The sequence below is a fragment of the Amphiura filiformis genome, chromosome 4 (assembly GCF_039555335.1).
Source record: "Amphiura filiformis chromosome 4, Afil_fr2py, whole genome shotgun sequence".
In the NCBI taxonomy this organism is placed as follows: Eukaryota; Metazoa; Echinodermata; class Ophiuroidea; order Amphilepidida; family Amphiuridae; genus Amphiura; species Amphiura filiformis.
The window spans coordinates 8,573,126-8,586,333 of record NC_092631.1 but is presented as its reverse complement, the minus strand read 5'-3'; the positions used below and the strand labels follow the sequence as shown (position 1 = coordinate 8,586,333).

Below are 13,208 nucleotides of genomic sequence, written 5' to 3'. Positions count from 1 at the left end.
ATACATGCATTGGATGGACTCACATTACACTATCAGGTAAGCTTGCAGTTCAACTCTTGTGTATATCTGCCAGGCTAGCAGCAAGGCCAATACATGCATTGGATGGACTCGCATTACATTATCAGGTAGGTTTGTAGTTCAACTCTAGTAGAGTGTATGTCTGCCAGGCTAGCAGCAAAGCCCAGCTAACGGTAAGACCACTGCTTTGCAGTCAATCATGGTAACACTTGCCAAGCAAATTTAACCCCAACCATCAGGCAGGTTTTGAAGTTGGCTGAAAATGTGCTTCCAAGAAATCCTGTACTTATCTCATTAAATATATTTGGTTGCAAGAAACCAATATTTTGGTAGTTCATGACCACTACGTTTAAGTTTCTTTACATTATTTTCAAAATGATGGTTTTTATGGTGATCATCCAAAACTTAAAAAATTTACCAGTTGTAACTTGATAACAAGAAAAACAATTTCAGAGTTGTTAGAAAATTAAAGGATTTTAGTTACTTCTTTTGAACCCAGTATAGATCAATTGAAGAAGGTCAATGCAATGTACAAACGGCGAGAAGTTGTGTCACTTCCGGTAGCGATGTAGTCTCCAACAGTGAATCATAAACATGACTTTGATTGTAGATCCCCTTGTCTCTGTTCATAATAGTTGCTTTAATTGGTTTTGACAAATTAAATACACTTTATTTTTTTTAATTGCCAAACCTGTTGAACCTATTTAAAAAAATTGAGAATGGAATTCAATTTGGGATGTTATTGTGAGGTTATTCACATTTTTCATTGCATTCCCTAGGTGTGTTTTGCATTTTCTCAACATATATTTGCTTACAAGTGTTACTGTGTTTTCTACTGAACAGGTGGACCATCCCTTAAACATCATCATCAACTCACAGAGCCTTGATGTATACAATCGAGTCTTCAGGTTTCTATTACAAGTGAAGAGAGCTAAGCATTCTTTGGATCAGGTCTTGGCAGGTGAGTTCATATAAATGGACTATTCCAGTTGGAGTCCATACACCCTCTATGGAAGACATGACCTTAATCTTCCACACAGGGAGTGTGATTTTCAAATGGAGTTACCTGAATAAGTGTCTCCATTTTGAAATTCACACTCACTGTGTTGAAGATTAAGATCATGTCTTCCATAGGAGGTGTATGGACTTCAACTGGAATAGCCTGATGTACAAAATAAAGGAAACACACAGTGATTTATAGTGCGCTATGAGCAGGCATAAACCCACAAGTCTCCACACACAGGTATATTCGCTGACCACTGTGGCCCAAGACACACATTATAAACCATTTGGCATCATTCAGGGATGCAGATTTATACCAGCGCTGCCGCTGAATGCTAGTCAGGATTCAGCGTGGGAGACCATGGCCTAGTGGTTAGGGTACTTGCCTTTAGTGCATGAGGTTCCGGGTTTAATTCCCAGCGGTGGAGATTTGCTGGGATGGTTCATTTAGAGAATTGGGTAAATAAATCATGAAAGTACTCTGTCCTTCGGAGGGGACATTAAGCCATCTGTCCTTTTTACAGAGAGCCATACCTGTACATCTATCTTGCAGCCAGTTTTGAAAAGAGTAGGGTGTTAACCCCTGACTGTTTCCAACCCGTCCCAGTGTTCAAATGGACCCCAATGGAAATAACACTCAAGAGAGGCTTTCTTGGGTTATCCAGGGTTGTCAAAACCCAAACAAATCAAATCAAGAAAATCTAAATCAGACTGCCATATCACATCGTGCAGGTTAGATAAATTCAAATAGTGTAAAGTGTTTATAAACATGCCCTCAACTGAAGAACAGTGGCACCCTTATCACAAGTAAAAAATACTGTATATCCGCTATCTACAGTGACCCCCTACAGCAGGTCACTTGGCCTGGCTGAATTTATGTCGGAGATATCTCCCAATTTCGGCTTTTAATACATGCTATGCTTGACATTAAAAAACTAAAAACTAAAAAGACAAATTTAAACTAGCATACTAGTTGAATCATTTTCTTACGATCCGTGACCATTCATAGCATACCTTTGTTTCTCTGTGGATTTGACTAGATGGACATATTCTAAGAAAAAATAGCTCCTATGTCCCTCCCAAAAATGGCGGGAAAATCTATTTATAGCTCATTTTTCAAAATTTCTTCTCGTGACATTTTGAAAAACATGAATATCTATATACCATGTTCTGGATAGACTATAATGACAAATAATATGTCCTTTTCGACTATCTTTGGCATGCCCAACCTTTTAAGATAAAATTCAAAGTGTTGAGAGGTCATTTTGACCCCTAAATCCAAGATGGCCGCCAGTTCCATATTGAAAAACATGAAAATCGATATATCATGAAGGGGATAGGCTATAATAACAAACAATGTGTCGTTTTCAACTACATTTGGCATGAAAAACCGTTTAAGATTATATTCAAAGATTTTGGGGTCACATTGACCCCTAAATCCAAGATGGCCGCCAGCGCCATATTTGACAAAAACATGAAAATCTATATACCATGAAGTGGATAGGCTATACTGACAAACAATGTGTCGTTTTCCACTATTTTGGCATGCCAAATGTTTTTTGTCATATTCAAAGTGTTTGGGGTCATCGTGAACCCTAAATCCAAGATGGCCGCCAGCGCCATATTGAAGAACATGAAAATCGATATATCATGAAGTGGATTGACTATAATAACCAACAATGTTTAAGATCATATTCAAAGTTTGGGGTCACCTTGAACTATTGTTTGGCATGCACCATATTGACAAAAGTGGATTTACTGAAGATCATATTCAAAGATTCAAAGTTTGGGGTCACCTTGAAGTTGACTAAATGTCCATGATCGAACGATATTTAAGATGTGACCACATGAGGCCCATACCTGATACAAAAGTGTTACATTTGTTCTTTCAGAAAGTTGCACGAATAGGAGAACATAACAGACATTGAAGATTCCCCAACTATTCTTGATAAAATGCATGCTGAAAGATCATTTCAAAAAGATAGTTTAGAAAAAAGTATTCATTAGTGTTTGGAAGGGCATCTTTTACCCTAAATCAAGTTGACTGTCTAAGCTTGAACTGAAATGTAACCGACAAAAACAAAAGATGCATTGCAGATGAGGATACAAGAGAGCGTTAGATACATAACGCAATCCCAGACAGGCAAACAGACTTCGCTTATTAATCAGATACCACGGTCATTGCTGGCGCTCAATATGTCAGCAATCGAAAGCGAGATAATCTCAGTAAAAATGCAGATCATCTACAGCATGTTAACCTTCGGGGGCTCAGCTTTGTTCTTTCAACATATCCAACAAGTCATATTTAAAGATCGTGGAATACGCACAAGGACTGCTCCAAGATTACATCCAATATATTATCAGGACACACATGGGGCCAATAAAAATTTTACTCAATTACTTATACTATAGATTTTCGTGTTACATTTGTTCTTTCAGGATCTTGAAAAGAGCATGTGAGTGAGAACTAACAGACATTGAAACTGGTTGAAAAATTCAACAACACAGATAAACTAAAATGATGATTGCTGAAAGATCCGTTTGCCCAATCTTAAAGATAGTTTACTTACAGGGGAATGGGCATTTTGAGGGGGAACCCGATTTTTTTTTTTTTTTTTGATCTTGAGGTGGAAACGAATAATTGTTTGTTGAACCAGGAAGGGATTGTTAAAATTTTAAAAGGGGAATCTGACAATTGAATTGAGGGAGGACTGAGGGGGAAAGCAATGCACTTTGTTTTCACGATGTTTGTTGAACCAATTTCTCCACTTAAAACTTAACAATCCCCTCCTAGTTCAACAAAAAATTTGACCCCCCTTCAAGATAAAAAAATCGGGTTCCCCTTCAAAATGCCCCTGTAGTAAATAACGATTGCTCCCTAAGATTGACGAAATTGATCAGACCTTTGGGTTGTCATCAGCTGAACCTGTGTTAGGTTTTTTCAACCAGGTAATGAGATTTAGTAGGAGCTTACTAAAGTTTTCATCTTGCTCCGACTCATGTATGTACGGGGGCCAAGGAATAGTGGTTCTTTTGATGACCTGTTCTCTAAGTCGTGTTGCGACATTGTTGACCAACTGGTCAGTCATCCGTCATCCCAGTGATAACAGCGCCCTCGATGTATGTACCGGCAGTTCTTGTATCATACACAAGCTCACTAACATTCTTCTGAATACGTTCGTGAAATCCTCTGACTTTTCCAAATTCTTTGATCGGAAGGTCCTTGAGGTAGCTGGACCTTACTTGGGGAAAAGTGCCCGTAGTTTGAAGTAATGCGAATGTAATCTTGGAGCAGTCCTTCAAGGGTACGTATTTCACGATCTTTAAATATGACTTGTTGGATATGTTGAAAGAACAAAGCTTGAGCCTCCCGAAGGTTAACATGCTGTAGATGCTCGCATTTTCACTGAGATTATTTTCGCTTGATTGCTGACATTTTGACGCCAGCAATGACCGTGGTATCTGATTTCCAAGCCAAAGGCTGTTTGCCTGTCTGGGATTGACGTTATAAACGTATCTAACCGCTCTCTTGTATCTTCATCTGCAATGTGTGCCTTGAATCTTCTCCATGCATCTTTTGTTTTTGTCCCGTTACTAACTTTTGTGGACGACAATGCCTTATCATGCAGAACACATATACTTGAACGAAGTTTCTTGGGAGGAGGTCCTGAGAAAGATGATTGCTGACCGGACATTCCAGCCTTTTTTTTTGATTTCACAGATTTGTGCTTGCGTTTTGTGGCTTGGCAGTGAGCGTGTGTGTTAGACATCGTGGTACAACAAGTAGCATGCATATGACAACCCTTAGGTCCTTTATCCCATTCCACTATTGTATTGACATGTTGAAATTTATCAAGGCACTTCCATTGTAAAAATTTGTCCTTAATGTTCTCCCATTTCTCTACTTTTCTAAACTGTTTTTTACAGGGCAATGATCTTTCAGCATGCATTTTAGTTTATCAGTCTCTTCTTGGTTGGTCTGTAGCTCTTCAGTGTCTGTTCTGTTCTCCATCACGTGCTCTTAACGTGCAACTTTTCTGAAAGAACAAAGGTAACACTTTCAAAATCTATAGTATAAGTAATTGAGTAAAAATAAGCATTGGCCTCATCTTAAATATCGATGTTCATGTTTTTCGACATGGCTTAGACAGTCATCTTGGATCTTGGGGTCAAGATGCCCCCAAACACTTTGAATACGACATGAAAACGGTTTGGCATGCCAAAAATAGTGGAATATTTGTCAGTATAGACTATCCACTTCATGATTTTGTCAATATGGTGCTGGCGGCCATCTTGGATTTAGGAGTCAAGGTGACCCCAAACTCTTTGAATATGATCTTAAATGGTTTTGCATGCCCAATATAGTTGAAAACGACACATTGTTGGTTATTATAGTCAATCCACTTCATGATATATCGATTTTCATGTTTTTCAATATGGCGCTGGCGGCCATCTTGGATTTAGGGTTTAAGATGACCCCCAAATACTTTGAATATGACAAAAAGATTTGGCATGCCAAAAATAGTGGAAAACGACACATTGTTTGTCAGTATAGCCTATCCACTTCATGGTATATAGATTTTCATGTTTTTCAATATGGAACTGGCGGCCATCTTGGATTTAGGGGTCAAGATGACCTCTAAACACTTTGAATTTTATCTTAAAAGGTTGGGCATGCCAAAGATAGTGGAAAAGGACATATTATTTGTCATTATAACCTATCCAGAACATGGTATATAGATATTCATGTTTTTCAAAATGTCACCGGCGGCCATTTTGAAAAATGAGCTATAAATAGATTTTCCCGCCATTTTTGGGAGGGACATAGGAGCTATTTTTTCTTAGAATATGTCCGTCTAGTCAAATCCACAGAGAAACAAAGGTATGCTATGAAATGGTCACGGATCGTAAGAAAATGATTCAACTATACTGCTTCAGTAAAGATTGACTGAAGAAAATGTGTTGTCTCTTTGTTCCGCTTGTTGGACTTTTCTCTTTGTGTAGGCCAGTTTGTTATTTTTTTTAAATGTGACTTTTGCCCATTCAAATGCTTGTAACCTTGCTAGGAGAGATCACAGCAGATCCAAAAAGGTGTCAAAATGTGCAGGATTCATTTGTTTTGTATTGCAAATATACATTTGTGACATGATCTTGTCCATGGGGCCACAGGTGGCAAATTTGAAATTTCGATAAAAGGAGAAATATGGAGTAAAAAACAATAAAATAAATAAGAAAATAGATATCAGAAAACTTCAGAACTTAAGAACCAAGTATGCTACTGTAGATCTTTGGTGATTTCAGTATATGATAGCTTAATGTTTGTAGAAGGTAATAATTATTAGGAAATCATAATGATGTATATTCATATGTAGCGGTAAACTTAAATAGGAAGCAATTTAAGACTTCTACGCTATTCAAATTTCACTCACAGAGTTCTTTCACCTGGTCAACCGGCGTCTTTAGCGGATGTTATTGCTCGGAATATTTGTTGTTGCTAGTGATGTTATTGGAACACCTCCGATGACGTCACAGCTAGATGTAGATGATATCAAACTAGTTTAACAGTTTTCAAAAATGCCTCCTTTGCCCCCCGTGGAGCAGATCATGTCACATTAACATAATTATTTAGTTTTAAAATTATGGGATCTTTCCCAAGTGTAAAGATACTTTTTGTGCAAAGGTAACTTTCACTCCTCTATTTTTATATCGTCATCTCAGATTTGAAGAAGGAAACCCATGAAGATGAAGAAGGAAAGCCTGTGACAAACTCTGCTCCTGTCGTTGGCACAAGAATGGATGATGCCATCATCAAGCATCAGTTATATCTTCTACGATTTAAACTCATGCACTTTGTTAACAGTATACACAATTACCTCATGACTAGAGTAAGTATGGATGCATTTATAAAACAAAGATTACAAAACCAAGCCCAATGATCAGTGGTTATTATGCCAGCACTGTAGCATGCCATTATTTTCACGCTCACTTCAAATCAATACAAATAGCTGCAACTTTTAAATTTTGGTATTTTTCTTTCAAAACACTGCTGTGTTGTTAATGTTGAACAAAATTGGACAAATTGGGTATCAAAATGGGCGTATGTAAATCATCCTTCTTTTTATGTTGAAATATTGTGAAAACAATTATTAGTTCTGAAGCTATAGGCGTATTTTTAAAAGCTGTGTTACTTTTTGTGCAGACTTCAGAAGAATGTTATTATGGAGCATGTGGTCACACTATTGGGCTATTCCAGATATTATCCACACCCCCACCAAAGATGACACTGGGATTTCCCACTACTTCTCTTCTCAATATTACATGGGAAATCCCGTCATGAAAGGTGCATAATACATGGGAATTCCATGATGAAAGTGGCTCTTGAATGGGAATTCCCATCATTAAAATGTAGTATCCCACATCTTCTTGCATCTAAATTCCCATCACAAAAATGCCTCTTTGAGTTGGAGTTCCCATCATTAAAATGCAGTACCTCAATCACCCAAAGATGACACTGGGATTTCCCACTCACCTTCCTGTCAATACTTATTATACTTGGGAGTAGATAATTGTGTGAGTACCCCTAAAATGTAGGAGGCTTGGAATGAAAGTTTCAAAAAAGTAATAATAATATATAATAATACTAATAATAATAATAATAGTAATGATAATGATAATACTAATATTAATAGTACTAATAATAATGATAAACAGATTCATGATAAATGCACCAAACGTAAAATAAGCTCATAGCGAATTGGGCCCAGGTCCGGATCCAGTGAGCCACTTGTATTTGAAAATGTAGGCCTATATCACCCGCATACAAGAACTTTCAAAAAGTACCCAAAGCAAGTATTTTTCAGTAGTGTAAAAAGGACCCAAAACAAGTACTATGCGGTTGCTTTCTCACCCTAAGCAAGTATTTAACAGTTACTGACGAACACACATAAAACCACCAGTCAAGAGGCCAAGAACCCCGGGCGGGCCGGGGAGGGGGTGCATTTGACTTTGGAAGTGACGAGGAAGTGCGGACAGCAGTTCAAAACTAGGGGTCTTTCGGTGAGAGCCTAAACACCGTAAAAGGGGGGTCTTTCAGTGAGAAGGTCCCAAAAGGGGGTTCTTTCCGTGAGACTGTTGAAAATCTGACCAAACAAGGGGATCATTCAGTGAGTCTGGGAATAATTTTGGGTCATGATATAAAAGTTGATATATATTTTTTTTTTTTTTTCATTTATCAAAATATTACAAAAATTTAAAGAAAATTCATGAAAAAATGGGGTCATAAGTGAGATATTATCAGGAACTTCCCAAAATTTTAGAAAAAAAAGGGATCTTTTGGTGACAGGAGAGTTCAGTAAAACAAAAACGGGGTCATTGGGTGAGAGGGTGCTGAAAACACATTTTGAGGAGTTTTTGAGTTCAATTTTACCCAACATTTTACTTTTTTCTTGGTGCTGAATTTAGCTACCCTTTTTAAGTAACATCTGTACGATTAAGGTTAGCAACTGATGCGATTTGGTAGTGCACATCATCTTGCGAATGGTAGTGAGGTTTGGCAAAAATTGCATTGATCATTTCATTCAAGAAGAATTCAAATATCGCGGATATACTTTTGTAGGTCCTGTGACTCTTGAATTATGTTGTAAAGAGGGCTGAAACAACAACACTTTTGTAAAACGTATATAACTTATTAACAACAATAAATCAAGCAAGTTTTCAAAGTATATGATTTGTAGAATAAACTTTTGCAAAATATTAAACTGTTATGTTTCATAAGAAAAAGATGAAAAAATAACAAGGTTTCGAACCAGCGACGATCAGAGCAGCATCAAATAAATCAATTACAACGCCTTAGACCGATCGGCCACCCAACCATTACATCACTCGGTGTCTGGCGAGCCAATCTGCATTCTATTATTTGCAAAAGCCGACGACCAGACAGAAATTATAAAAGGAGCAGGACCAGATATCAGCGTTAATTCCACGGTAAGATTAAAACGCATTGAAAACGCCAAAATGCAGTCACAAAATTTATAATAATTACTAAATCACCAAAACCAATTGTAACGTAGGTATGCAGAAAAGAGTTGTATTAACAATGACATGCAGAGTATGTGCCGAAAGATTTGTCTTTGGCATGTCGTTTTCTTGAAATATAACCAAAATATCACATTTCGGAAAAAACGCCCCCAAATTTAAAACAAACATGAACCTTCCAAAATAAACGAACATTTGCACGTGGTGGCCCAGTCATTACCTGGCGCTGTGATTTGGGATTCCTCGTAGTTTCCTCTCTCCAGTTACCAGTAAGTTTGCCCTTACCCCAGCCCTTAACACTTCAAAATAACAATGTCATCCGAAAGTGTAAACGACAACGAAAACATAAACCGAAAAGGTAAAAAGACCCTTAATATCAATCAGCATTTAGAAGAAGACCTGCAGACCATAATCAGATAATCATGAGTAGGTATTGTAAATAGCCGTATTGTAGCAATTTTTGTTTCTGACGGTTTGTTTGAATCAAAAACTCTCCAAGAAAACCATTATATGGATTTAATTTTCTTATTGAGAAAAAAAATTTAAACAAAATTTGATAGAAAATGCCCATTTATCTGGCATCAAAAATTCGAATTTGGTAATTTGAGATTTTATAATTGACGGGTAAAATGGTGTATTACATATAGGGTTAGGATTATGACTTGGGTTAGTTTATGATCAGAGTATAGTTTAAGATTAAGGTTGGGTAGGAGTAAGATTTATATCTTGCTTCCCGATAGAAAACGAAAAACTTTTCTATCTTATCTATAGACAATTGTAACCTTTTTATGTCCAAATTCTTTCTCTTTTCCAAGTTCTACGATACTAGCCGTTGTTAAATACGCGCAAGATTTAAACATAATAATAGAACTCTGATTAACCAAAGGTGCAAACAGTTGTATCATGCTCGAGTCTCTGATTAAAGTGTATAGTATAAATTTGTTTTCCCAAATCGCTTTCCCAGCAAACACAAAAATGTTTTAAAACGTTATTAAGGGTATACAATGTATTGTTGGTTGAAGCAGCCAAAACAAAAAGTAGTTCGCAGCATCTTGCGAATGGTAGTGAGCTTTAGCAAAAATTACATTGCTCAATTCGTAGCGAGCATGTAGAAGAATTATCACAGATATACTTTTGTAGGTCCTGCGGTTCTTGAGTTATGTTGTAAAGAGGGCTGAAACAACAACACTTTTGTAAAACGTACCATGATGCAGTCATGTCTACAGTAGAATTCATCTCGACCTTTACAGGACTTAACCCCATTAAAAGCTATTAAACCAAGATAACACTCATTGAAACAGCTCAACTGATTAAATCGGATCTTCTCTGGTTGTGCACAAGTGTCTGTTTTCATGTGCGATATCGCAATAAAGCTGGTATTCATAGCTTCAGTTGGGTAACCGATTATAAAGGAAACGAAAGGAAACAATGGTATGTGTACCTTTGTTCACGAAATGAGACAATGGCGTGCTTTTTGTAAACCAGCATTCTTGAAAATGAGCAACATAATAATTTTTGACTTAACACGGTTTGGAAATAATTTCTTCATATTTTTGGTGTTATCTGTCGTTTACATGTCCTTCCTAAAACACAAAAGTACGACCCTCTCCAAACACCTAAATTAGCTAAAAATTTAGGACATGTTACAAAACTATATTGTCTAGAATTTTAGAAGAGTACTTTTAATATTGGCGGTTATTTTTCACACAGCGGCGTTACTAGGCAATGTACTATTACCTATAACATTAACTAAAACACCAAAGTACGAATATTTCCAAACATCTAAATTAGCTAAAAATTTAGGACATGTTAAAAACTATATTTTCTAGAACTTTAGAAGAGTACTTTTAATATTGGCGGTTATTTTTCACACAGCGACGTTAACTAGTCATATCCCCATACTTTTAACGTAGGGCTATTTGTAAAGGTCAACGTCAATGGGAAAGAGCACTGTGTATTGTGTATAGGAAAACGGACAGTAACTGCAGTATGCGTAACTCATTAAGAACAATAAATTAAGTTTTCAAAGTATATGATTTGTAGAATGAACTTTTGCAAACACCAAAGTGTTATTTTTCAATAATATATTGATTCAGATAATGAAAATCTATTTTTTGGCTGCTTCGACCAACAATACCTCGTATACCCTTAAACATGTTATAAACGCGTTTTGGTTTCGGTATTTGAAAAACATTTTATATGAAAAAAAAAACACCACAATAACATGCATTTTAAAAGTGTTGTCAAAATGTTATTGTAAATTTGGCCAACATGTTTGCAAAATATTCTGTCAACACTTAATAAAATTATGTTAGAATGTTTTGCATTAAGTTGTCAAAAATGTTTTCTGAATGTTGTTAAAACGTTTTATACCCTTTATATGACCTGACATTTATACATTTTCTGTAAAACGTTTTTTGTTTACTGGGTAGCAATGGTGTTCAATAAAGTGATGTTTTAATAATGTCTTTTGTTGACAGTTTTTGCCCTTAAAGCTTAAGTATGTGCTTGAGGGGACAGGGATGCTTTTGGACACAGAGAGGGCAAAACATGATGTGGGGTATATGAAATTATATGGATACTAAGAATTTCCTCAATCAACAAAATGGGGCAACATTATACCGAGTGTTCTATTTACCCCCCCCTCCATGCCTTGCGTTTTGTTTCATGGGTTTACTTGATATTGGAGCGGAAGAAAAGCTAAAGGTTGTCAACCACAAAGTAGTGCTAGGATTGAGTGAACAATACTAATTTAAGGGTATTGATTCCTAAATATTTGAATATTGGTATAGTAGATTTTAATGATGAAATTATGTATATTATTATTTTATTAGCTAATTAATCAGTTTGGTGTTCTATTTACCCCATATCAGATCCACTTGGGGTGAATTGAACAAAGTTGACTGACTTTAAATAATATATATAACATGATAATATTTTTAAGTTGTTAATTGGTTTAAATAAAAGGTAGATAAGGTCCCATTAACTTTTTTACCTGAAAACAATCAATATTTGTTATATAGCAAGAGAAAGTGCACTATTTTTACCATGATTATAAAAAAAAACTTGAAAACAAATATATTGTTCTTATTCTTTTGTTTAACCACAAAATATATATGTTAAATAAAATATTATGTTTTCTTTTAAAGGTAAATATGATTAATGTGTAAATATCATGAACATATTACTAAGTGTAAATATACGGATAAGGGAGAAAGCAATCACTCAGCATGTTTTTTTTTCAGGGCACACATTTGAAAAAAAGACCATAGTACAAGTTTTTGAACCGTGTTTAAATGTACAATTGATATAAAAGGTTTGTTTTTTGATGGATCACAATTTTTTTTTCATTGTTTAAAGTTATGTCGGTCATTCATTACAGTTTTAAACTATTTTTAGTCCAAAACATCTTTCTTTAAATACTTTTTTTATTATTATAAAGTCAATCCCCCAGTCCTCTACACTTTACGCAAAAACTTTAAAATAAACCTTTGCTTGTAAAATACAATGCACATGCTGTTTTTTTTAATTTTTCAGAAGGGACAGCTTTTGGCCCTTATTAAAAAAATATTGGCCAAATAGTCCAACTAAAGTATTATGATGTATTAAGTTTACTTTTATTCAATATTTAACAATGTGACAATATATAGGCCTTAATCTGAAAAATCGAAATTAAATACTTCTAATCTAAAATTAAAGAAAAAAAATCATGGTACCCGATAATCTACAGCTTTATAACATTGATCGCAGGACATCATCAAATTTGGCTATGTTTTTCATCAGGTTATTGTTTCCACTTAAATAACCTGAAGAAAAACAAAGTCAAATTTGTTTGTTTCCATCAATTTAAAAAAGCTGCAGATTGTCGGGTACCATAAATTTGTTTGTTGAATTTTAGATCAATCTATCCATTTAATGCAATGGGCACAATAATTAGCAATAATGTGAGGAAATTGTGTTGAAACATTGTTGTAATGCCAAGATGAACTACAAGGATTTCAGAACACTATAGACCTAGCTTAGAAATTCATGTACAGAACATCCTTTGCCTATTTCAAATTTATTTTATTGGTTTATAATTCTTGGTCTGTTATTCTTAATATTTATTTAGTTTATTTATCTATATATTTATATATAATATTTATTTATTGTTT

General features: G+C 35.5%; 1 protein-coding gene across 1 annotated transcript in view; it reads left to right on the top strand.

The window, feature by feature from the left end:
• LOC140150528 (gamma-tubulin complex component 5-like) overlaps positions 1 to 13,208 on the top strand; it is a 48,123-nt gene that overhangs the window by 27,259 nt on the left and 7,656 nt on the right. Inside the window, exons 17-18 of the mRNA XM_072172559.1 lie at positions 862 to 979; positions 6,739 to 6,905. Of these exons, the coding sequence (XP_072028660.1) occupies positions 862 to 979; positions 6,739 to 6,905 (285 nt within the window). The remainder of the gene's footprint in view (positions 1 to 861; positions 980 to 6,738; positions 6,906 to 13,208) is intronic.